At 40.4% G+C, this 23,912-nt stretch overlaps 1 protein-coding gene across 50 annotated transcripts in view; it reads right to left on the reverse strand.

Moving 5' to 3' along the window:
• NEB (nebulin) overlaps positions 1 to 23,912 on the reverse strand; it is a 158,299-nt gene that overhangs the window by 84,494 nt on the left and 49,893 nt on the right. For 47 of the 50 annotated variants that reach the window (XM_081186795.1, XM_081186818.1, XM_081186829.1 and 44 more), the window contains 26 exons: positions 23,323 to 23,430; positions 22,444 to 22,755; positions 21,453 to 21,656; positions 20,413 to 20,517; positions 20,206 to 20,313; positions 18,646 to 18,957; positions 17,842 to 18,045; positions 17,020 to 17,124; positions 16,812 to 16,919; positions 15,949 to 16,260; positions 15,029 to 15,232; positions 13,878 to 13,982; positions 13,672 to 13,779; positions 12,174 to 12,485; positions 10,845 to 11,048; positions 10,030 to 10,134; positions 9,636 to 9,743; positions 8,127 to 8,438; positions 6,684 to 6,887; positions 6,076 to 6,180; positions 5,828 to 5,935; positions 5,203 to 5,514; positions 4,001 to 4,204; positions 3,024 to 3,128; positions 1,503 to 1,610; positions 317 to 628 (listed from right to left, as the gene is read on the reverse strand). In XM_081186795.1, the coding sequence (XP_081042921.1) occupies positions 317 to 628; positions 1,503 to 1,610; positions 3,024 to 3,128; positions 4,001 to 4,204; positions 5,203 to 5,514; positions 5,828 to 5,935; positions 6,076 to 6,180; positions 6,684 to 6,887; positions 8,127 to 8,438; positions 9,636 to 9,743; positions 10,030 to 10,134; positions 10,845 to 11,048; positions 12,174 to 12,485; positions 13,672 to 13,779; positions 13,878 to 13,982; positions 15,029 to 15,232; positions 15,949 to 16,260; positions 16,812 to 16,919; positions 17,020 to 17,124; positions 17,842 to 18,045; positions 18,646 to 18,957; positions 20,206 to 20,313; positions 20,413 to 20,517; positions 21,453 to 21,656; positions 22,444 to 22,755; positions 23,323 to 23,430 (4,794 nt within the window). The remainder of the gene's footprint in view (positions 1 to 316; positions 629 to 1,502; positions 1,611 to 3,023; positions 3,129 to 4,000; positions 4,205 to 5,202; positions 5,515 to 5,827; positions 5,936 to 6,075; positions 6,181 to 6,683; positions 6,888 to 8,126; positions 8,439 to 9,635; positions 9,744 to 10,029; positions 10,135 to 10,844; positions 11,049 to 12,173; positions 12,486 to 13,671; positions 13,780 to 13,877; positions 13,983 to 15,028; positions 15,233 to 15,948; positions 16,261 to 16,811; positions 16,920 to 17,019; positions 17,125 to 17,841; positions 18,046 to 18,645; positions 18,958 to 20,205; positions 20,314 to 20,412; positions 20,518 to 21,452; positions 21,657 to 22,443; positions 22,756 to 23,322; positions 23,431 to 23,912) is intronic. The other 3 variants (XM_081186826.1, XM_081186814.1, XM_081186813.1) reach the window with 3 other exon arrangements.

A 23,912-nucleotide genomic window follows, 5' to 3' on the forward strand; every position in this document is an offset into this window, starting at 1 on the left:
TTATGGATTCATTAGCTATTTTTAGATATGCCAAGTCTATCACATCACTCTTGTCTGTGTTGGACATTCTGAATTAACAATATTTCAGTTCTTCCTCCCAAGGTGCTCATGATGAAATCAAGTGAAGATTAAATTACGTGAAAATGTGACAAGGCCAGTTTTCATTAATAAAGCAACTACAAATGTTATCAGGGAAACAAAGTAAAAATTAAGAAATGGAAATCTTCCACCACTATCTACCATGATGTCTCTTTTGCCTTCTGTCCCTGCAGTGTTGTGCTGTTTGTTTGGCTTTGCAGAGGACAGATATACTTACATCGCTCTGTAGTTCGTAAGCCTTCCTTGCCTGGATCACATCATTCTGGTCGGGCAGACAAGACCACTGGTGCAGATGTTGACGATAGTCCACCTCACTTACTAAAGACTGGCATAGCTTGGCTGCTTGGACAGACAGCATGTCCACTGGTATAGTAATATTGGCTTTGGATTTGTTGTAAGCTTGCTTATACAACCGGTCATTCTGCATCTTCAATACTTTGGCAGCAAATGAAAGTTTAGGGTCCTCCTTCACTGAAGGGCATCCAACATAGTGGCCTTTCTGTTTTTCATGAGCTTCTTTGTACTTGTACTGAGCAGAAAAGAGAATTGGAAGCTTAAGTAATCTGACCAATTCCAAGGAGAAATGTTAATAGAAGTTCTTGGTATTTCAATTTTGAAGGGATTTGACTATGGAATATTCAGGGGGTAGATAAAGCATAGTAAGGCTTCCTAATTCTGTCTTTGTATTATAAAATATTTACTTGGACTTGCTATTAAGGGATGAGAGGGAAATGCAGTTCAGTTTGCAGTTAAAGTCACACTTCCATAGTTCACCCTTTTTGAAATGAGAACCAAAAGAAACACAACTATGCTTTGAAATTCACATTCTCCAAATTTTGCAATGCACATCTGTGGCCGAGTGGTGCATGCAGAAATGGATATACTTGTGTAAAGTATGCATATGAAAACATGCATTAGTGAAAATCATACAAAATTTCATTAGGGAAAATGGTTTCACAAAAATATGTATATTAGGCAAAATTGCACACAAAAATTATATTAGGAGAATTTCTTGCTAAGATGCTGATGAATTTTCATGAAAGCTTTTTAAAAAATACAAGCCAATGTGGAAATGTAATAATTTACTATAAATGGATGTAAAATCAGATTTAATATGTCTGCTTGAATATATGCCTGCCATTTTGGGATTTGGGGACCAGTTAAACTAAGATTGTGAAAAATAGCTCATCTTGGCTTAACTGGCAATAGCCAATGCTGTAAGAAAAGATCTCTACAGCTTGACAACCAATGTAAGCAAATTTCAGGATGTATCTGTGCCAACAGTCGAAAAACTTAAAATGCTAATCTAAAATCAGTTTCCTAATATTTACCAAAATATTAGCCACCTGTTTAGCCTTATAGGAAATAACATTACAGAAATAATATACAACAGTTGACAGTACCTCACTGGCAATGTTTCTCGAAGCCTTGGCATGCTGAATTGCAATGGCATCCACTCTTAAGTCATAACCTTTTTTCTTGGCTTCTTCCCACCCTGCTTCATAATGTTTCTGTGAAGGAAATGAATAATGCAGCATTCATGTCAGTCTATTTCAATTTTTTTTAGTAAGGGTCCTAAATATTAACTCATGTGTTTAAGATCTTCAGGTTGTAATTCTAAGTACAAGTAATGATAAATTTGAGCAATCAATATGAAAAAAACAAAAAAATTGTATTGACTTAATTATTTATGAAAACATTAATTGGCCTCATTATAAAATAGTAAGTCAGTGTGCCGAATAAAATCATTGTAGTAAAGCAATAACATGTTCCAAGCACAAATGCCACAACAGAGCCAGCACTAAAACATCATTGCTTAGGAAGGCCTTTGTGAGTATGTGTGTTTAAACCAACCAGAGGAACATTATCACTGTAGATGCCCATTGTATCTCTAGGGAAGGTCATTCCATGGCACAGGACGCATTAAATATTACCATGTTGCCTTTTCTTCCATGTCAAGCTCCCACAATAGAATTGTATTGCTATGGTGTATACATGTATTCAAACATATAATGTAGTAAAGGTAAAGGGACCCCTGACCATTAGGTCCAGTCGTGGCCGACTCTGGGGTTGCGGCGCTCATCTCGCTTTACTGGCCAAGGGAGCCGGCATACAGCTTCCGGGTCATGTGGCCAGCATGACTAAGCCGCTTCTGGCAAACCAGAGCAGCGCACGGAAATGCCGTTTACCTTCCCGCCAGAGCGGTACCTATTTATCTACTTGCACTTTGAAGAGCTTTCAAACTGCTAGGTTGGCAGGAGTAGGGACTGAGCAACGGGAGCTCACCCTGTCACGGGGATTCAAACCGCCAACCTTCCGATCAGCAAGTCCTAGGCTCCGTGGTTTAGACCACAGCACCACCCACGTCCCTAACATATAATGTATCATACTCAAATAAATGTTGAAAAATGTATGTTTTTATACTGAGCCTAAATATTAATGAGTTAAAACTGAGGAACGAAGGGATGAAATAAAATATAAAATTAAACCCTTTTAGTTACTGCTATCTAACTTCACACTAAGAAACACTGCAATGTTTTTCTAATATTCAGTATTATGGGAAAGATCAAAGATGATTCCAGTAGATGTGACAAAACTTCCTCTCCTTTGCCCCACCCAATCTGCTCCAGAAAACCCCCTAGATTGATATAAGCTATCAAAAATATCATATTTTCCATGTTAAAGACCTTCCTGCTCCCCACCTTCCATTTGTTTGCTCAAGTCTAGGGAATCATGAATTCAGTGGAAGGGCATTACTCATAGCTAATCAGAATTGGTTGCTACATAGAGAACTGAATGGGCATTTCATACATTCATCCTTTGGTATTCTCAATTCCAATCATAAAACAATTTTAACTGAAAGGCAATTCTCACCCAAACCCCTTATTTAAAGGTCAGAATTGCTTTGCAGATTTAATTCTTACTTTGCTGACGTTCAGAGCATTCATTTTGGACAGAACCATCTCAGGAGTATCAGCTGGAAGAGTAAACTGTGTCTTTTCTTTATCCCAGAGTTCACGATATAATGCCTAATGAGGGAAAAAATACAGTACTTCTTTCTGTTATAATATACAAAGTACATATTGAGATTATACATACAAAACCCTCCATACAAGCTACTCATGTAAGCGGCCTTGTGCAGCATCGCATATGGCTTTTTTTATTGGGGATTTATTAAAGAACAGCGGCTACCCCATTGTTAGAAAAATTGCAATGTTTGGCATTTCTAATCACAGAATCAATCTTTTGCGAGACCTGCCCCTGCATCTATGTTCCTCAACAGTCAGAAAAAGATACAGAAATATGTTCCAAATGCAGAGGTGCATCCAATAGTATCTTTGCAGTTGTAAGGAGGTACTTTTGTTTGATAAAGATGGCGCGCACAATTTTCATATATGCCCACTGCTCCTAAGGGTTGGCAGACCTTCTGGCATGGAAGGATTCAACACGTAAGGGAGTGTGGCAAAATGAGATGGTATCACCTTTCACTACTGGAAAGCTGCTACTGGCTACAACCTATACTTTTTGCATTGCATTTATTTGAATAAATAAAGGTGTTTACTATGATAGCAGTCAGAATGGGACGGTTTTCAAGCATTAACTCAGTTTAAAGGCTCTCTAGCAAAGTGTACAGATCATGAAACAAACTGCAATCTCTGCACCCCAATTGCCCCAATGGAAAGCCTTCTTTGACTTCATAGGGGTCTAAATGTGATCTTAAATGAGAGCATAGGCAGCCTCAAGTGATTGTTGAAAATCAAAGTGGCATGGGTTTTGTGCTTATTATTTTCATATATCTCACTTGATTCCAGCATGCCGGAGTGAGCATCTAGAAGGACATTCTCCTCACACCCAAAACGCAGATACCCAAGGACCAAAAGGCAAATGCAAAGTTTCTTACATTGCTCTGAAGCAGAGCATTGGCCTTTGCCAAGACAATTTCTGGAGAATCAACAATAGCGGTGAATTTCACAGAGTCTGGTCGTTGACGGTACAGTCTGTCATTCAGGATCTCCTGGGCCTTCTTCACTTTTAAGACTTCCAAAGAACCTTCTGGAATCCAACCAATACCACGCAGCCATTCTAGGTCTTGCTTGTAGACGTTCTGCAAAGGAAACAATTGGGCTATTAACAATATGGTTGAAAATGTTTCCTCCAATTTAAGGTCTGCCAGTTCGTACTATCATATGTTTGATCCATCCCATGCTAAATCTTGAAGACTAGGGGTGAAATTAATGGACTTAACCATGGTTATTAATTTCAGTGGGTCTACTTTGAGTAAAACTGAGGTGAATACTACACTTGCTCTAAACACAACCCTGGTACCAGGCCCAATAACTCTTACACTGCAGTCCTTAGCACGGTTACATAAAAGTCCCTACTGAGCAAAGTGTGGCTTGTTCCCTAATTATTGTATTTAGGACTGCTAATCCAAATTATTTGTAGCAGCACCAGCACAAATAAGTTTAGGCACTTTTACTTACCATATATTAGTTTACATTAGTTTTAGTTGTGTGTTTGTTTTTTAAAGTGTTTTAAATGCATTATAACATTGTGACTCCAGATGGTGCTGTAGAGTTTGGCCTTTCTGCAACGTGATTTCCCATTATGAGGTTTACAACGCGTTTTCCTGAAATGCTTTTATGATGTGTCTCAATCCAGCCCAGGGACATTGAAATTTGATCTTTATTGATGCTCACTTTTTACAGCCTGCTTAACCAAGCAGAGTGTTTCTGTGCAGCCCTACAGTTTTGCATAAGAGCTTCGGGATTGAAACGCATCAGACTTTTATTTCTTTATGAATAGTCTAAGCATATTTCATCCCATTCAGAAATTTATGGAAACATAGGAAGCTGTCTTTATATTGGCTCTGACTATTGGTCCATCTAGCCTAGTCCTGCCTACTCTGATCAGAAGCTAGGGTCTCAGGCAACGAGAGAGATACCTGACCTTTTAAACTTGCTACTGATGTTCTAACTCTTTTCAACTCAATATGCCATAGACTGAACCTGAGAGACCTTCTGCTTGCAAAGTAGGTGTTTTGCCACTGAGCTGTGATCCCACCTCCATGTACCCAGGTGCTTTATGTTTGCTTTTACGTACATCACTCTGTATGTCATACACTTTCTTAGCCTGAATGACATCATTCTGGTCAGGCAGGCAGGTCCATTCATGCAGGTAGTGGCGGTAATCAATGTCACTAACAAGCTTCTGACAATTCTTAGCCAACAGGACTGATAGCATGTCAACTGGACTATGGATCTTCGTCTTCAGTTGATTAAATACTTTCTTGTACTCCCGATCGCTCTGCATTTTAGCTACATGCATAGCCAACACCATCTTGGGATCATCTTGAAGGTTTCGGAACCCGATATAGTGCCCTCTCTGCTTCTCATATGCTTCTTTGTATTTAAACTGCAAAAGAGAAAAGAAACACTTTTTAGAGCTATTATTCTTTATTAATTAAAAGCATTGGGCATGCTTTCTGAGACGAATAAGAATGGCAATCCAAAACTTTTGTAGGGCATCAGGCTGGGGAATATTGCTCTTGTGTACTACAAATGTTGAATATAACAATATAGGGTCAGTCGAAAGGACCTGCATCGCCACCCTAGAAGACTGAACACCTTTTCTTTGAATTAATTATTTCTATAATAGTCATTTTGAAAACCACAGGGTTGTTACTTGCATTTCTCTGCAGAAGTGTGTAATCAACACATCCACTTACATCACTAGCTATGTCCCTTGATGCCTTTGCAGATCTGATTGGAATTGCATCAGCTCTCAAGTCATATCCTTTCTGCTTCGCCTCTTCCCATCCCTCGATATAAAGTCTCTACAGAAGGAGTCATAAAAACAACAACCATGAATGAAAACTCACTCACATAGAATTTGTGCATATACGGTGTACAGAATCCCCAATTATTTAAGGCAACAGATGCATTTTTAAAACCCATCCTTAAAAAATGCTCTTACGTGGCTAATGTTGGCTGAGTTTGCCTTTGCCAGCATAATCTCTGGGGTATCTGGCATGACATGAATGTTTGTTTTATCAACATTCCAGGCTTCAGTGTATAATCTCTGTGGGAGAGCAGAAGAAATAGTTAGCATTTTGTATTTTGAAAAGCATCAAAATAACATGCACCCTTAGGAACTGATGCTATTGCTACTATATCCATAAACAAAAATTGTATTGTAGCATGCCCAACAATATAAATTTACCAAATAATACCAGGATTTTCTAACTAAAATAATTTTGTTAAATCATATTTCATTATATTAAATATTTTGTTGCCACACTTACTCCTATCCTTGTGATGCCCCAAGTTAGAATTGTTATTGTATCTTATAAATAACTATCACATTAGTTAGCCAATTGGCTTAATCGAAAAATGGGCAAATAACTGTGGTTGCAAGGGAAAAAAGAAGGAAAGTGGCAACAAGAGCTGAGAAAGACAAAAGGGTATTGATGGCAGCGAAAAATACGAACGTTGAGGCAAATCTTTAAGCAAATCTTTAAGCAAATATTGGCATTAGAGAACACACACAGTGCAGTCCTAGAAATGCCTAATCACAAGACTCACCTTGTTCATCGTCTCAGCGTTATGTTTTGCCAACTCCATCTCCAAAGAATCTGTGACGCTGGTAAACTTGAACTTATCAGGTGGCTGTCGGTACTTCCTGTCACTTAGGATTTCTCCTGCTCTCTTTACTTTCTCAACTTCCAAAGAGCCAGAAGGAATCCAACCAACACCTTTCAGCCATTCCATATCTGATTTGTAAAGCACCTGGAATATGAACACAGATTATCCTTGCATTCAGAGAAACTATCAACTTCACACATAACTACTATTGCAGGGGAATATTTCTGGGTTCAGTGGTGGAGCTTCATGCTCCAGCAGCGGGGGGCAGAGAGCAGGCAGGGGCAGGGCTGGCGCACGTCCCAGGGACGTGGCGCGCCACCTGTAGGGGCATGGTGCATGTCCTGGGGGCATGGCGTGCTGCCTGTAGAGGCATGGTGCGTGTCCTGGGGGCGTGGCGTGCGTCCTGGGGGCATGGTGTGCCGCCTGTAGGGGTGTGGCACCCAGCACGGGCAGGGGGTCAGCCGCGATGGCACCCTGCTGGGATTGTGCTGCCGGGGGTGGTGTGCTCCCCCCCACGCCTCTTCCTCCACCAGTGTCTGGGTTATAAACATAGAGATGAAACATTAAATATGTGTATACTAAGGGACCAATACATCACAGTTACAACCACTATAACTCCTGCTTTTGCAGCTACATATTCATTTAGCCCAACCTTGATGGTCCTATGCAGTCTGATTCACACTCCCTTGTTCATTGCTTGGTCTCTTGTCACATGTTTAATTACTTGGGAGCAAGCCCAATTGAACAAAGTGCTACTTCTGAGGAAATATCTATAGAACTGTGCCACTGATGTCTCATTCCCGACATTGCTTAGAATGCTAATGGAATCTGCCTCTACTGAATTTCACCTTGGATTTTGGTGTTTCGTAACGGAACTAAAAGTATCTGGTGATATATTTCCAAAACGTTTGCAAGGTATCTTACAAATAATTATTTTTAAATTGTTCATTAAAAACACTAGCTTATTTTTTCAGAATTACACAATTTTGCTACTGCATTTAAAAATATATATGATATAAATATTGCATATGTTTCTAAAAAGTGTTCTTTTAACTTGAAAAAAATCCCCAATTAAAAACATACCTTTTGTTTTATGTGTCATTGGGGTGGTTTGCTGATTTTGTTTTAGGTTTACTTTTAAAATTATGCACAAAAGCCTTTACTGACAATACAAAACCCGGAGTTTGTTCCAGGGTTCAAACAGAAGGCAACCCAAGGAATAGTGAACAATAACAGAGAGGAATGGATGGAATCCATTCATCTCCACTTATAACACATTGATTTCCAGATATATATGAACTGTCTCCATAAAAAAGCATATCTGGATGATTTGGGGAAAGACACAAATTCACTGGCTGTGTTTATTCTGCATAGCTTACTTACATCACTCTGGAGATCATAGGCCTTTCTAGCTTGGATGACGTCATTCTGATCTGGAAGGCAGGTCCACTGGTGCAGATAATGACGGTAATCAATATCACTGACCAACTTCTGGCAATTCTTAGCGTGCAACACTTCCAGCATGTCCACAGGGCTAATATACTTAGTCTTCCATTTCTCAAAGTCCTTCTTATACTCCCTCTCACTCTGCATTTTGGCTACATTCATAGAATGCACAAGTTTTGGGTCATCTTGCACACTGCGTGCTCCAATATGGTGGCCAAGCTGCTTGCGATAGCCTTCTTTGTATTTGTACTGAAATAGATATACATGTGTAAACCATCTACCCATAAGAATATTCATTAGATAGCTGCATTGGAAAATCCCACATTCTGAGAGGATTGTGACAGTATTTTTCTCATCTAGATAGCATCTTTTGTTCCTATGCTTGTCCCTTCATCTTCCTATTTCATCGTACATATTTTCTAATAATCTTTAAAGATTTTGTTCCTTTGGCAAGGTAAGCTTTTCTTCTTCTTCAATCCTTTATTATTCATGGATAGGAATGAAAAAGCTCTTTAGGTCGTTCCGATGTCTTGGGTAATGCTTATGCACCTCCCGCCATCTTCCCAGTTTCAAAACTACTTTGCTATGTGGCGATCAAGTGGGGGCTTTCACGAACCACGAGTCCATGGTCCCTTGGAGATGCAGAGCTTGTTCACAGTTCCTTGAATCTCAGCTCTAAATTAATCCCAATATATTTCCCCCCTGGATTTCATCTCTTTTTTTCTCTTTTCTTTTTTAATCTATTATGCAGCTGCCTTCAAATATTTTTCCTTTCTTTTCCAGTAAGTTTTAAAGAAACATAGCAAACAAAGCAAACAAACAAGGAAATGCATCTGGCTAAGTCCATTTCACCACACTGTGAAAATGTCCAGTGGGTTGATAACAGTTCCAAAATGGGGCATAAATATTTACAGCAAGTGATCTTATTAATATTCCACACAGTAAACATTTCCTGCTAATAATAGCTGAGCTGTAGTTAATACATAATTAACTTCGACTTTGAGTTTTCTTTTAACTTGCCCTTTCACTAACCATGAAATAATTGTTTGAGGGTTTCATTGTAGCTTGTATCACATTAAAACCCTGTGAAACATTACTGTCTTCCTATATTGTGCCTAAGACTCTCCTCATGCCACTCTGCTTTCTATTTACTACATCTCCTCAGGCACCTTTTTCAATACTCTGTTCTTAATGCTACTAAAGAACCCTGTTCTTTTGTCCCCATAATTCACATAATAAATTAGTCTCTTAGCAAATGAAACCAAAATCGTGGAAGGAAATGTAGCTTCTCTCTAATACTGCCTTTCATGGATGCCTAAAACATCCACCACAGTCACACATACTGTAGAATTGAGACCATAGTTTCAATTCTTTTTTTTTATTTAGAGCAAGAAATGTTTTCCCCTTTAAAAAAAATGCTATACATAGAACATATTGGGTACACACATCACTGGCAATATTTCTGGAAGCCTTGGCAGCTTGAATTGGGATAGCATCCAAACGTAAGTCATAGCCATCCTTCTTTGCCTCCTCCATTGCAAGTCTGTATAATTTCTGTAAGGAAGAATAACATGTTTACTTCATTGTTATCCATGCCTGCATCCTTCATGTCCACACACATATATAATTTTACATAACTGACTGAGGTGCAACAACTTGACTGTGCTGCACTTAAACCAAAAACCTCCAGGGCAACTCTAGCCTACTGAGCCTCAACAAATCCTAACCATCTGGTGACTATGGGGCCCACATCCCTTGCAAGAACCATGGACGTTGGCTGAAATATTTGCAGTCTCCCTTGGTATGGAGGAACTCCTTTGTTTATCCAAGTGGCACTCACCTGACTATAGTTTAGCTTGTTGAATTTTGACAGCATGATTTCAGGTGTATCAGGCATCACGTGGATCGTAACCTTGTCTTTATCCCAAGCTTCTGTATACAAACGCTGTGGAAGAACATAAGCACAAGAGACAGTGGTTATAAGGACAATCGTTCAGTAATCCTAGGGCTTTTTTGTTTTTTTAAGTGAGGGCCTCCTATGAAAATTGCATTAAAATAGCCTGCAGAGGCAGAACTCCGCTACCTCGAACTGTGGTGCTGTAGGTAGAGTGTTGGACTAAGACTGGGTGGAGTTCAAATCTTCAATCAGCCGTGCAGCTGACTAGGTGATCTTGGACCACTAACGATCTCTCAGCTTAAATCTACCTCACAGGTTCCATATGAGAATAAATGTATTATTTGTTCATATTTAAGTCTACCTGATGCAAATGGCGCAATGTTCTTCCAATTCATGAACTTTGCAATAAAATAGCTGACAAAAATGTCTAAGATACATGAAGTGAAATGTTTTGCTTTCAGAGAAATGTACAGGGGTCACAACCATGTTACTTGTTGACTACCCACCTATATGCCAATACAGCTTTAAAAGAAATGTTAACTGTATGTCATATTGCAAATACGTAATGTAAACTCTGACCAAAGCCGGTTACTTTTAAATCCCCTTAAGTTAAAAGGCAAAAGTTAAACAAGGTACAAAAAGCTCCCCAATGTAAATCAGTGAAAATGGAAAAACGTTGGATCACTAGTGCCCTGTAATAAGACCCTACAACATTTGTACCACAGTACTAGTTTCTCAACTGCCCGGCTCAGATTCACCTTGTTCATTGTTTCTGCATTATGCTTGGCCAACTCCATTTCAAGAGAATCTGTCACACTGGTGAATTTGAATTTGTCTGGTGGCTGACGATACTGCTTTTCACTTAGGATCTCTCCAGCCTTCTTGGCTTTTTCCACATCCAGTGAACCAATAGGGACCCAGCCAATGCCTTTCATCCACTCAAGGTCTGCTTTGTAGGCATTCTGTGAATAAGAAATTCAAAGAATCATTAATAAAAGCAAAAGCTATAGAGGACTCTTGCTTGGGGGAGGGGGTGCCATCTGATTAGGATGACAGAAAGAGAGAGAAAAAATATGTAACACACACACATACACACACACACCATAATGAGGTGCTGGTACTCATGCTCGAATAAAAGTGCCACAAGTGTCAGGATAACATGGCTGCTATGGACATGGGGAGGATGTTGGGATTTCAGTCTCACATCACTGATGTAACATGATAGTCATGTTGACATTCCTGTACTGTTGTGTACTGTTATGCCTGAGAACGGAAGTGAGCACCTGTAACTTCCGCTGATTGTTCTCTCTCTGCTCTCACAACAGAGACGTGTGTGAGGCACTCAGCTCACACTAGCTATGCTTTGTTGTTTTAATTCGCTGTAAATAATAAAAGAAATTCGGAGTGCTACATATCTGACAGTCTGCTTCCTACTGATACTCTGTTGCAGCCCCAGGAGGGGTTTTTCTACCTTCTCCTCACAGGGGGTCTGCCGATAGGAAGGGGTCAGTCAGGGGTCAGCAAACTTTTTCAGCAGGGGGCTGGTCCACTGTCCCTCAGACCTTGGGGGGGGGGTTGGACTATATTTTGGGGGGGAAATATGAACAAATTCCTATGCCCCACAAACAACCCAGAGATGTAATTTAAATAAAAGCACACATTCTACTTATGTAAAAATACCAGGCAGGCCCCACAAATAACCCAGAGATCTATTTTAAACAAAAGGACACATTCTACTCATGTAAAAACACGCTGATTCCTGGACCATCCACGGGCCAGATTTAGAAGGGTGATTGGGCCGGATCCAGCCGCCGGGCCTTAGTTTGCCTACCCATCGTGTCAGTCCTCTGTACCAGTGACCACTGCCACCATGTTTGCTTTTTGTTACTTCACATTGTGCAATTGCAACACTTGAAAGTTGTCTGGAATTAGAGGTGGGTTAGGAGAAAAGAGCCAAGATTGATGGAGCAGGCTGGGGGAAGGAAGGAATCAGTTCTACTCACCCTTGTATCCCACCATTTGACCCCCCCCCCCGATTTTATGCCTTATATTATGTTTAGTTGTGCCCAAACATAAATAGTACTCACATCACTCTGGAGTTCATAGGCCTTTCTAGCTTGGATGACGTCATTCTGATCTGGAAGGCAGGTCCACTGGTGCAGATAATGACGGTAATCGATATCACTGACCAACTTCTGGCAATTCTTAGCGTGCAACACTTCCAGCATGTCCACAGGGCTAATATACTTAGTCTTCCATTTCTCAAAGTCCTTCTTATACTCCCTCTCACTTTGCATTTTGGCTACATTCATAGAATGCACAAGTTTCGGGTCATCTTGCACACTGCGTGCTCCAATGTGGTGCCCAAGCTGCTTGCGATAGCCTTCTTTGTATTTGTACTGAAATAGATATACATGTGTAAACCATCTACCCATAAGAATATTCATCAGATACCTGCATTGGAAAATCCCATATTCTGAGAGGATTGTGACAGTATTTTCCCCATTTAGATAGCATCTTTCTTCCTTATCTTTTTGCCACTCCATTTTCCTAATTCCTCATACAGATTCTCTAATAATCTTTAAAGATTTGTTTCCTTTAGGAAGGTATTTTTTATTATTATTCATGAATCTATTAAAAATGGACCAGTCATTCTGTTTTGTGTTGTTTTCAGAAGGGGCAGCTTTAAAGAAAAACAACAGAAAAAAAGAAAACAAATGCGAGCATTAGCCAAATCTAAGTGTAAGCTTGAATGACAAGCCTGGCTTGGATGACAGGCCAAAGTTCCATGCAATTCCTGGCACTGTGGTCTAAACCACTTAGTCTAGGGCTTGCCAATCAGAAGGTTGACAATTCGAATCCCCGCGACGGAGTGAGCTCCCGTTGCTCGGTCCCTGCTCCTGCCAACCTAGCAGTTCGAAAGCATGTCAAAGTGCAAGTAGATAAATAGGTACCGCTCCGGTGGGAAGGTAAACGGCGTTTCCGTGCGCTGCTCTGGTTTTTCCAGAAGCGGCTTAGTCATGCTAGCCATATGACTCGGAAAAACTGTCTGCGGACAAACATCAGCTGCCTCGATCAGTAAAGCGAGATGAGCACCACAACCCCAGAGTCATTTGCGACTGGACTTAACGGTGAGCAGTCCTTTACCTTTACCTTTTAGCTGTCAATAGGTGACTGCTACAAACTAGGAATCAAGTGTAACTATTTTATTTTAAGGATTCAGGCATGCTTTGGATTCCACCATCACCAGTTTGGGCACTTGTGAAAACTTAACATATTCAATGAATATTCCTATTAATGATGACTGACTATATCAATAACATGGGGGGGGGAGCTATTTAGTCATCTAAATCTATTCAAAGCATCACAAGATTAGCTGTATCAGCTGTGATAAATGAGGGATTGACATATCACTGCCCTTTCAACAATTCAAACCAGAAAACAAAAACCCACCTATTCACTATCCACTGAGCCATAGAAAAATGATGTTGTTTTTTTAAAAAAAAGTAATAAGGGAAGTGGGTTAGGGAGATGCAATTCCTATTACATGACAGCATCTGACAACTCATGAACAGAACTACTTACTTCACTTGCAATGTCTCTTGAAGCTTTAGCAGCCTTGATTGGAATTGCATCTACACGAAGATCATAACCCTTTCTCCTGGCCTCTTCCAATGAAAGTTTGTATAATTTCTAAAAGAATGGCAAAGATTGGTTTAATGTTTAAAAATAGAGCACTTGTTATTATTCTAAATTGGTTTTCTACCAACGATTTTGAAGACATTACTTACATCACTATAGTTGATCTTGTTCTGCTGTGACAATATAATTTCAGGAGTATCTGGCATAATGTGAATGGTGGTTTTATCCTTGTTCCATGCATCAATATACTTGCGCTGAAAAAATAGTAAATAGTAAGGGAAAAAGTAAATAAATTATTTGATAAAGGCAGCAGCTGCCAAAAATGGTAATTCTTTCATAAATCATAAATCATGAAACTGTTGAAGTTTCCAAATTGCCTCCAAGGGCAGCCCCACATAGAGAACATTGCCGTAATCCAATCTGGAAGTTACCAGAGCATGGAGTACTGTGGCCAAGTCTTCTCTGTAGTTGGGCCGTAGTTGGCATACCAGCTGTAGATGTAAATGAACTCCTAGGCACTGAGGCTACTTGGGCCTCCACTGACAGAGATGGGTCCAGAACATCACAATGCTTGCACCTGCTCCTTCCAGAGGAACTTTGGATACATAAGACCCCCATCTTTTCCTGGTTCCACTTCAATTTACTGACCAGCATCTAGTCCAGGCATAGGCAAACTCAGCCCTCCAGATGTTTTGCGACAACAACTCCCATCATCCCTAGCTAGCAAGACCAGTGGTCAGGGATGATGAGAATTGTAGTCTCAAAACATCTGGAGGGCCGAGTTTGCCTATGCCTGATCTAGTCCATTACCATCTCCAAGCACCAGGCTAGCACTTCAGTTTCCTCTCGTGCTTCAGATGGAACAGAGAGCAATAGCTTGGTGCCCTCCACATATTATTGGTATTTCACTCCAAATCTCCTGTTGAGAGGGGTCCCAACTGTTTGCAGATATATATTAATTAACAAGATGGGGGAAATGCTCATGGTACTAAACAAAGCCCATCATATCCACGTTCTGGAAATGGCTCTGATTCAACCAGTATGAAAATGGTTGCTGAAAGAGTATGAAAATAAGAATGAATGGAATGTGCCTTCTTAGCACAAAAACGAAACTCTTAATTAGTTAATTAGGGTCAGATAACAATTATAGAGATAAATAGTTATAATGATAAAATCACTAGGCAAATTCTCAAAGTGATCAGAGCCTGCATATTCCCAGTCACAGCATTGCTAAACCAGCCAGGTTTCTTTATATATTTGCTCATATGAGTTTTAAGGAAGGGGCATGAATGAAACTCACATGGTCCATAACTTCAGAATTATGCTTTGCCAAAGCCATAGGCATAGAGTCGATGGGACTTGTGAATTTGAATTTGTCAGGATGCTGTCTGTAGATGTAGTCACTCAAGATCTGAGAGGCTCTCTTATTCTTCTCAGCTTCCAAGGAACCACTTGGAGTCCAGCCAATGCCCTTTAGCCATTCAAGATCTGCTTTATACATATTCTGTTGGAAAAGAAACAAGCAGGGAGGACAATAGTTCCATGAAAACCTTCCATTACAATTGAGGATTTTTGCCTTCACAAATTATAATCCACATCAACTAAAGAGACTATTGTTACACTGTCAATTTATGTCAGCACAGATTAAACAAGCAATAACTTTTCAACTTTTTTTTACTCTTTTAATATATAGTACGCATGCTATCTAAACAAAATGCAGCTATTAGGCTGATGAGTGGGGCAGCCCAATCGAACCATCTGCCATCAATCCTGAAGGCACTTCACTGGCTGCTAGTGAGCTGCTGGGCCCAATTCAAAGTGTTTGTACTAACATACAAAGCCCAAATGGCTTGAGACCCAAGTACATAAAGGAGCGCTTCCCTGATTTCAACAATCTCAGGTCCTATAACTGGCAGGGGATTCCCTGCTGGTGCTGCCTTTGGTGGGTGCTAAACTGTTGGTGATGCCCGGTCTTAGGGCTTCCTTGGTAGTGGTTCCCCCTTTGTGGAGCAAACCTCAGCCAAAAGCCAAATGTACATCCCACAGAAAGGTGTTCTGGACCTCTGGAGCAGTAATCAATCTTTGTTTCGAGATCCCGTCGCAATTATAATTGCCTGATGTTTAGAGAAAGGCTTTCTTCACACAGAAAATGGTGGTTCAAATCCGCTGGCCCTGGGATAATCTAATGTTTAAAACGCTTTTTCTTATAAAGATACTCACATCGCTCTGAAGTTCGTATGTTTTCCTGGCATGCACAACATCATTCTGATCTGGCAGGCACGTCCACTGGTGCAAATAATGACGGTAATCAACATCACTGACCAGTTTCTGGCAATTCTTAGCGTGCAAGACCTCCAGCATATCCACAGGGGTGGTATATTTGGTCTTCCATTTCTCAAAGTCTTTCTTATACTCCCTCTCACTCTGCATTTTGGCTACATTCATAGAATGCACAAGTTTCGGGTCATCTTGCACACTGCGTGCTCCAATGTGGTGGCCAACTTGCTTGCGGTAGCCTTCTTTGTATTTGTACTGGAGGGGAAAGAAATATATGTGCATACTATAAATCATCTACCTAGAAGACTGCTTGTTGTCAGGCAGTTTCTCAGTTTCTGTACTTATACAGAATATGATTCATGAATCTATTAAAAAACGGACCTGGCATTCTGTGTTTTTTATTTTTTCAGAAAGGGACAGCTTTAAAGAAAAACAACATTTTAAAAAAATGTGAGTATTAACCAAACCTAGGTGTAGGCTTCCTGGTATATCTGGGTTGGAAGACAGGTAAAGATTCCTATACCCGCTAGCTTACAACATGCGGGTGCCACATACTGGGAACTTAGTGAAACTATTTTATTGGAAGGACTGAGGGTCATTTTGGATTCTGCCATCAACATCTGCAGGCACCTGCGAAACCTTAATGTATTCAATGATTATTCCTATTTATGATAACTGACAATATCGGTAACACAGGGGGACTATTTAGCCTATCTGGGACTATTTACTATTAAGGGAAGTGGTTTGGGAAAATGCAATGCCTATTACATAACAGCATCTGACAACTCATGAACAGAACTACTTACCTCGCTTGCGATATCTCTTGAAGCTTTAGCGGCCTTGATTGGAATTGCATCTACACGAAGATCATAACCCTTTCTCCTGGCCTCTTCCAACGAAAGTTTGTATAATTTCTAAAAGAATGGCAAAGATTGATTGTGTGTTTAAAAACAGAGCACTTGTATTTCTTCTAAATTGGTTCTCTACCAATTTTTTTATTATTTTTTTACTTACATCGCTATAGTTGATCTTGTTCTGCTGCGACAGTATAATTTCAGGAGTATCTGGCATGATATGAATGGTGGTTTTATCCTTGTTCCATGCATCTATATACTTGCGCTGAAAACAACAACCAGTAAATAAATTATTTGATGAAGGCAGCAGCAACCAAGAATGGCAATTTGTTTCCTTCTAACATTTATCAGAAGTCCTTCAACATAATGTCATAGTCATAAAACAGATAAAACAGTTGAAGTTTCCAATTTGTCCTCATGCCTACACAGAGCACATCACAATAAACCAGACTGGAAGTTACCAGAGCATGGAGTATTGCGGTCAGGTCTTCCACCATCTCCAAGCACCAGTCAATCTCCTCTGATGCTTCGGATGGAACAGAAAGAGATTGATGGGTACATTCCACATATTAGTGGTATTTCACTTCAAATCTTCTGGTGACAGGTCTGAAGATTTCAGATAGATATTAAATAACATGGGGGGACGACACTCGTGTTCTCAAACAATGCCCTCCCCATAACTACTTTCTGGAAATGGCCCTGATCCAACATGTATGAAAACCAACATTTTGCTACAAAATGGTTGTTGAAAGAGTATGAAAATAAGAATGTGCCTCCTTAGCACAAAAACGAAACTCTTAATTAGTTACTTAGGGTCAGATAACAATCATAGAGAAAAATAGTTATAATGATAAAATTACTAGGCTAATTCTCAAAGTGATCAGAGCCTGCATATTCCCAGTCACAACATTGCTAAACCAGCAAGATTTCTTTATATATTTGCTCATTTGAGTTTTAAGGAAGGGGCATGAATGAAACTCACATGGTCCATAACTTCAGAATTATGCTTTGCCAAAGCCATAGGCATAGAGTCAATGGGACTTGTGAATTTGAATTTGTCAGGATGCTGTCTGTAGATGTAGTCACTTAAGATCTGGGAGGCTCTCTTATTCTTCTCAGCTTCCAAGGAACCACTTGGAGTCCAGCCAATGCCCTTTAGCCATTCAAGATCTGCTTTATACATATTCTGTTTGAAAAGAAACAAGCAGGGAGGACAATAGTTCCATTAAAACCTTCCATTACAATTGAGGATTTTTGCCATCGCAAATTATAATCCACATCAACTAAAGAGACTATTGTTACACTGTCAACTTGTGTCAGCACAGATTAAACAAAAGAAACAAACTTTTCCAACTTTTTTTTTTACTCTTTTAATATATAGTATGCATGCTATCTAAATAGAATGCAGCTATTAGGCTGATGAGTGGGGCAGCCCAATAGAACCATCTACTACCAATCCTGAAGGGGCTGAGTTAGGACCACTTCCTTGCTCACCATCAGGTGGGACCTAGGCTTTGGGCTATGACTTGACATACCCCTAGGAACAGGCAGGTCTTAGCTCCCTCAAGGTTGAAGTTAGCTTCCCACTCTTCTGACTTATGAATAATATGTTCCCTCATTTGACCCATCACTCCGGTCTCACCTTTTTGTTCTAAGATCCAGGCACAATTATCACTATTTGCTGTTTAGAGACTGGCTTTTCTCCCATAAGGAATTGTGAATAAAATCCACCAACCCTGGGATAGTCTCATGCTTAAAAGCCTTTAAGAAAAAAGAAGATACTTACATCACTCTGAAGTTCATATGTTTTCCTGGCATGCACAACATCATTCTGATCTGGCAGGCATGTCCACTGGTGCAGATAATGACGGTAATCGACATCGCTGACCAGCTTCTGACAATTCTTTGCCAGTAAGACTCCAAGCATATCCACAGGGCTGGTATACCTGGTCTTCGATTTTTCAAAGTCTTTCTTGTACTCTCTTTCGCTCTGCATCTTGGCTACATTCATAGAATGCACAAGTTTCGGGTCATCCTGTATGCTGCGTGCTCCAACATGGTGGCCAAGCTGCTTGCGATATCCAACTTTGTACTTGTACTGTGTGAAAAATAAAATTATTTTCACTAACTTCTCATTCTAATTACATTAAGAGGTGCTCGTATATTTATAAAGGCCTTAGCAAATGATCATCCCTCCAAAACTTGATTTCTCAGGACATCCTAACTTATATAATCAGGCGTTTCATCTCAAATGCTTGAGCATGACCAACAGTTATTTAGGAGTTTATGGAATCAAAGCAATATTGTGTGATTGTAGTACTGTAAAACGTTAAGCAAAATTTAACCATCCTTCTGTGTTAAGGTTTGCCTGTCTGAACCAAAATGGCAATTCTACCTCGGAAGGTCCTGGGTACATCTGCAGGACCCAAAGTGGACTATTCCAGGGGAGTGTCGGGGACAGGCTTGGAGGTGCGGGAACCTAAGCTGTCATTGTTATCCTGATACACACAAAAAGGGCCTCTTAGCTACACCAGCCCTGGAGCTGGTAAAGTTAATAGCTTTCCATTATCTGCAACTGGGGGGCGGGAAGGTAACAAACAAACAAAAGGATGAAAAAGCTGCCAACCCATCCCACTGAGCCAATAAGGCTATGGGTGTGGCAGATCTCCTCCCAGGTATATAAGATTACCCCACCCATAAGCAAAATATTTATTAAACCATTAATACAAATAATTTAACATGGAGTTCCTTCTACCAATAGGCCTCCCTTTCTGCCAGCACAGCAGCACTTCTGCCTCTTCCTGTTTCTCCTTCAGACTGCCTCAGAGCCAGAGGGAGCTTTGAATTGCTCCCTAATAGGACTTATTTTTTATTTATAAAGGGAATTTATCATATCTATATCTATCTATCTATCTATCTATCTATCTATCTATCTATCTATCTATCTATCTATGAATGAGAATGTTGATTCAAGATAGCATTCCAATTTATAAAAGAGAAATAAAAGAGAAGCTGAAACCAGGCTTTGATTTACACTCATTTTATATGTGTTCAAAACCTGACACTTTTCAAATCACAATTAATTCATTTCAGCTTATAATGATTATACGAAGCACTGCATTTATTTTTGGGAAACTTCGAAACTATTCCCCCCCTCTTAAGGTTTAGTTGATAAATATAAAAAATAAATAAAAGAAAATCAGTGTGTGCGCTTATGTGTAACTAAATGTATATAAATATGCACACGCATCCCTTAGAAAGTTCACAACATTAATAATATGCCAAATCAAAGATTTAATAAGCAGAATTGCCATTTTGCTGTTAACCAGCAGAATGAAATACTTACTTCACTGGCAATATCTCGAGATGCTTTTGCAGCCTTGATTGGTATGGCATCGAGTGGAAGGTCATAGCCTTTCCTTATCAATTCTTCAAATCCTAGCTTGTAGAGTTTCTAATGAGAGAACCATAAGAAAGTTAATCACTGTGGAAGCCCAGCAAGAAAACAGACAGCTCAAAAACACCCTCTTGTGCTATCCAGCATCAAACTTACATCGCTCGTGTTAATTAAGTTGGCTCTGGACAGGATAATTTCGGGGGTGTCAGGCATGATGTGGATATGAGTCTTGTCCTTATCCCATGCTTCTCTATAAAGTTTCTAGAAAGAATGGAAAGAGAGTGAATCATCATCATCATCATCATCATCATCATGTGCCAGTAAGAATAAATATCAAATTCAGCACAGTACAAAAGTACATCAAGCCAATGTGAAATGTTGGGCAGGCCATTGCCCATGTGGAAAGAGACTTGCCCTTGTGAAAGAGACTGTGCAGCACCTTGTGCTAGCAGGTGCAGCGCAAGGTCTTGTGCTCCCATGCACCTTGATACATTGCTGAATACCTGGTGCACATAGGAGCTAGGGCTGATGTCCCTTCGTCCGTCCCCCCAATAAAATATTTGAGGGGGTTAGGGCCCCGAAAGATGATGGGCATTGTCATTCAAATGGTGTGTGCGCACTGTGCCATGTGATTATCAGGGGCTTACCTCCCCCCCCAAAAAAATATTTTATCCAAATTGGCACCCCTGCTGGTGCAAGAGACTGTAAAATGCCTTGTGGGGAGAATTGGAGGAGGAGGGTTGCTCAGTACTTAATCCAATGTAATTATATCCTCCTTCACAGGATTACAGGCTTGGGGGGGGGCATCATTTTCCTTAATAAATCCCTAGGCCCAGAAACTGAATTTCCCTTTTTATACCAAATTCATCAAACTGAAAACAAAAATAAAAATGCACTTATCAAATTTGCTACAGAATCCTATGCATGTTCACCTGAAGCAAACTCCAAGCAAGAAAGGAATGTACTCTTGAACTAATTAAGGCTGCAGTCCTGAACATGCTCCCTAGAGAGCCCTGTTAAATACAGTGGGGGCTTGCCTCTGAGTAAACATGCATTGGGTGTGCTGTAAAGCAGTTAACTATGCTATAGGGCATGACTCATTCACCCACTCCTCCCCACTACCATTCATAACCATTATTCCCGCTGCTGACACCTGCTCCTCAAGAGCAGCACATCCTTGTGCTGAGAACACTTACATCGCTCCTATGCTTGGCATTTTCCTTTGCCAAAACCACCTCCATTGAATCAGGGATACTTGTGAATTTAACGGTGTCTGGAGGCTGGCGATATTTCTTTTCACTCAGAATCTCAGAAGCCTTCTTGTTCTTTTCCGATTCTAGAGATCCGTATGAGTTCCATCCAATGCCTTTCAGCCACTCAAGGTCTGTTTTGTATGCATTCTAGCAAGGAAGAAAACAAATATGAGATCCATTTGGTATTGCAAATACCACTGAAGAGGATTTTAACTTTTGGTCCTATTCCTATTCCTCCGTCATATGTTGATTATGGGTCCTTGCCTTAGGTACGTCTATCATTTGGCTTGATTGTTATTTAAACAAAGCATACAAAGTTTTGCAAAGTTTGAAAACCAAGTAGAGTGGTACCTCAGGTTAAGTACTTAATTTGTTCTGGAGGTCCGTACTTAACCTGAAACTGTTCTTAACCTGAAGCACCACTTTAGCTAATGGGGCCTCCTGCTGCTGCCGTGCCGCCACAGCACGATTTCTGTTCTCATCCTGAAGCAAAGTTCTTAACCTGAAGCACTATTTCTGGGTTAGTGGAGTCTGTAACCTGAAGCGTATGTAACCTGAAGCATATGTAACCTGAGGTACCACTGTATGGTCAAGAATATGGCCAAAAATGTACATAGTGAGAAGACTAGCGCAGGAGGGGAGACAAGGGAAACATTGTTTTTAAGGCACCTTAAATCTCAGAAAAGAATTTTGACAAAAACGAATTAAGAGATTAAACAAACTGGGTATTAGAAAAGATTGGGAACATACTCCAGAAACAGCAAAAATGAGGATGAACAAGAGCAATAAGAAGTCAGTGAGAATGAAGGATGTAAGCAGGGACCTGCCAGCATTAGAGTAGGTAAGAGACTGAAGGAGACTTGAAATCTGCCTTCACAAACAAATATCATTTCTGATCCCCCATAGCAAGATATGGTTTATAAATACGACTTACATCGCTTTGTAATTCATATACTTTCTTAGCATGGATGACATCATTTTGGTCCGGGAGACATGTCCATTGGTGCAGAAAATGACGGTAATCGATATCGCTGACCAGTTTCTGACAATTCTTAGCGTGCAAGACCTCCAGCATATCCACAGGGCTGATATACTTGGTCTTCCATTTCTCAAAGTCTTTCTTGTATTCCCTCTCACTCTGTATCTTGGCTACATTCATAGAATGCACAAGTTTGGGGTCGTCCTGTATGCTGCGTGCTCCAATGTGATGCCCCTGTTGCTTGCGGTAACCTTCTTTGTACTTGTACTGAAATCACAAACAAAGTTTGTTGCAAAGACAAGAATGAAAAAATCGGGAATCGTTAGCAGATCTATCCCAATGGAGGCGCCATGTCAGAACTGTTTGCAAATGTGTCCTTTCGTGGTTGCTGCTGATTCACAAGCAAAGCGGGTTGCTCATTCACTTGGGAGCAAGCCCCCCTTGAACTCAGTGGGTCCTACTTGTGAGTAGACATGCCATAAGGCTGCTCTGGAAACAGGCCAAAAAAAAAATCAGCACAGTGGCAGCACTACATTCCCAGCCTGGCATGTTTTGGTGAAAACTAGATTCCACCACCAATAGCCTACCTTGATTCAAAATTGCTTGATAACTACATGAGATGCAATGATAAGACTTTTTCTTCATAGGGGACATTGGAAAAATCATACAGTAGGACATCTATTATTCTACAAGGGAACCATAGGTGCTTTGGCTGGTCTGTGCTGGTATACACACCATGGCACCTCAGAGGATCTGGCCCTGAAAACCATTTACATGACTGAGTCCTAGAGAACGTGACTGAATGCATCAAAGGTGTACTACAATACTACTTACATCACTAGCGATGTCCCTTGATGCTTTTGCAGATTTCACTGAGATTGCTTCAGCAGTGAGGTCATAACCTTTCTTCAACAATTCTTCCCATCCAAGTTTGTACAGTTTCTAATATGGAAAGCAAGAAGAGCAAAAGAAGCTCAATACCTAACAGGCATTTCTTCCACTGGAGAATATATATTTGGAATATTTGAGTGTGGAGCAGTTAAAAAACTTCACAAGGAACACCAAATAGCTCTTAGCTTCCCTCAAAACTCCTGCGCTGTTATAGCTAGGGCAGAGTTAAATTTCATGAGCGAACATTTTTGTTGGGGGGGGGAGGTGAATGATTGAGCCCCTTGAAATACTCTTCAAAAGATGCTTCTAAGCCTTTTTTTACACTGGCTCACTCCCAATCTTTATTGCCTCAGCTGGCAGGTGCTTGGGCATTCCCCCCCCCCAATCCCTCAGCACCGCAAAAAGGAGCCTTGCTGGCTATATGATCCTGCCAAGCAGGGATCATGAAGCTAGGGAGATGTCACAATGCCAAAAATGGGTAAACATTGCCCTAATATTTGCAGCCCTGGCTTTTTCTTTCTCAAAAGGCTGCT

Source organism: Podarcis bocagei (assembly GCF_964188305.1).
Source record: "Podarcis bocagei genome assembly, chromosome: 1".
NCBI lineage: Eukaryota > Metazoa > Chordata > Lepidosauria > Squamata > Lacertidae > Podarcis > Podarcis bocagei.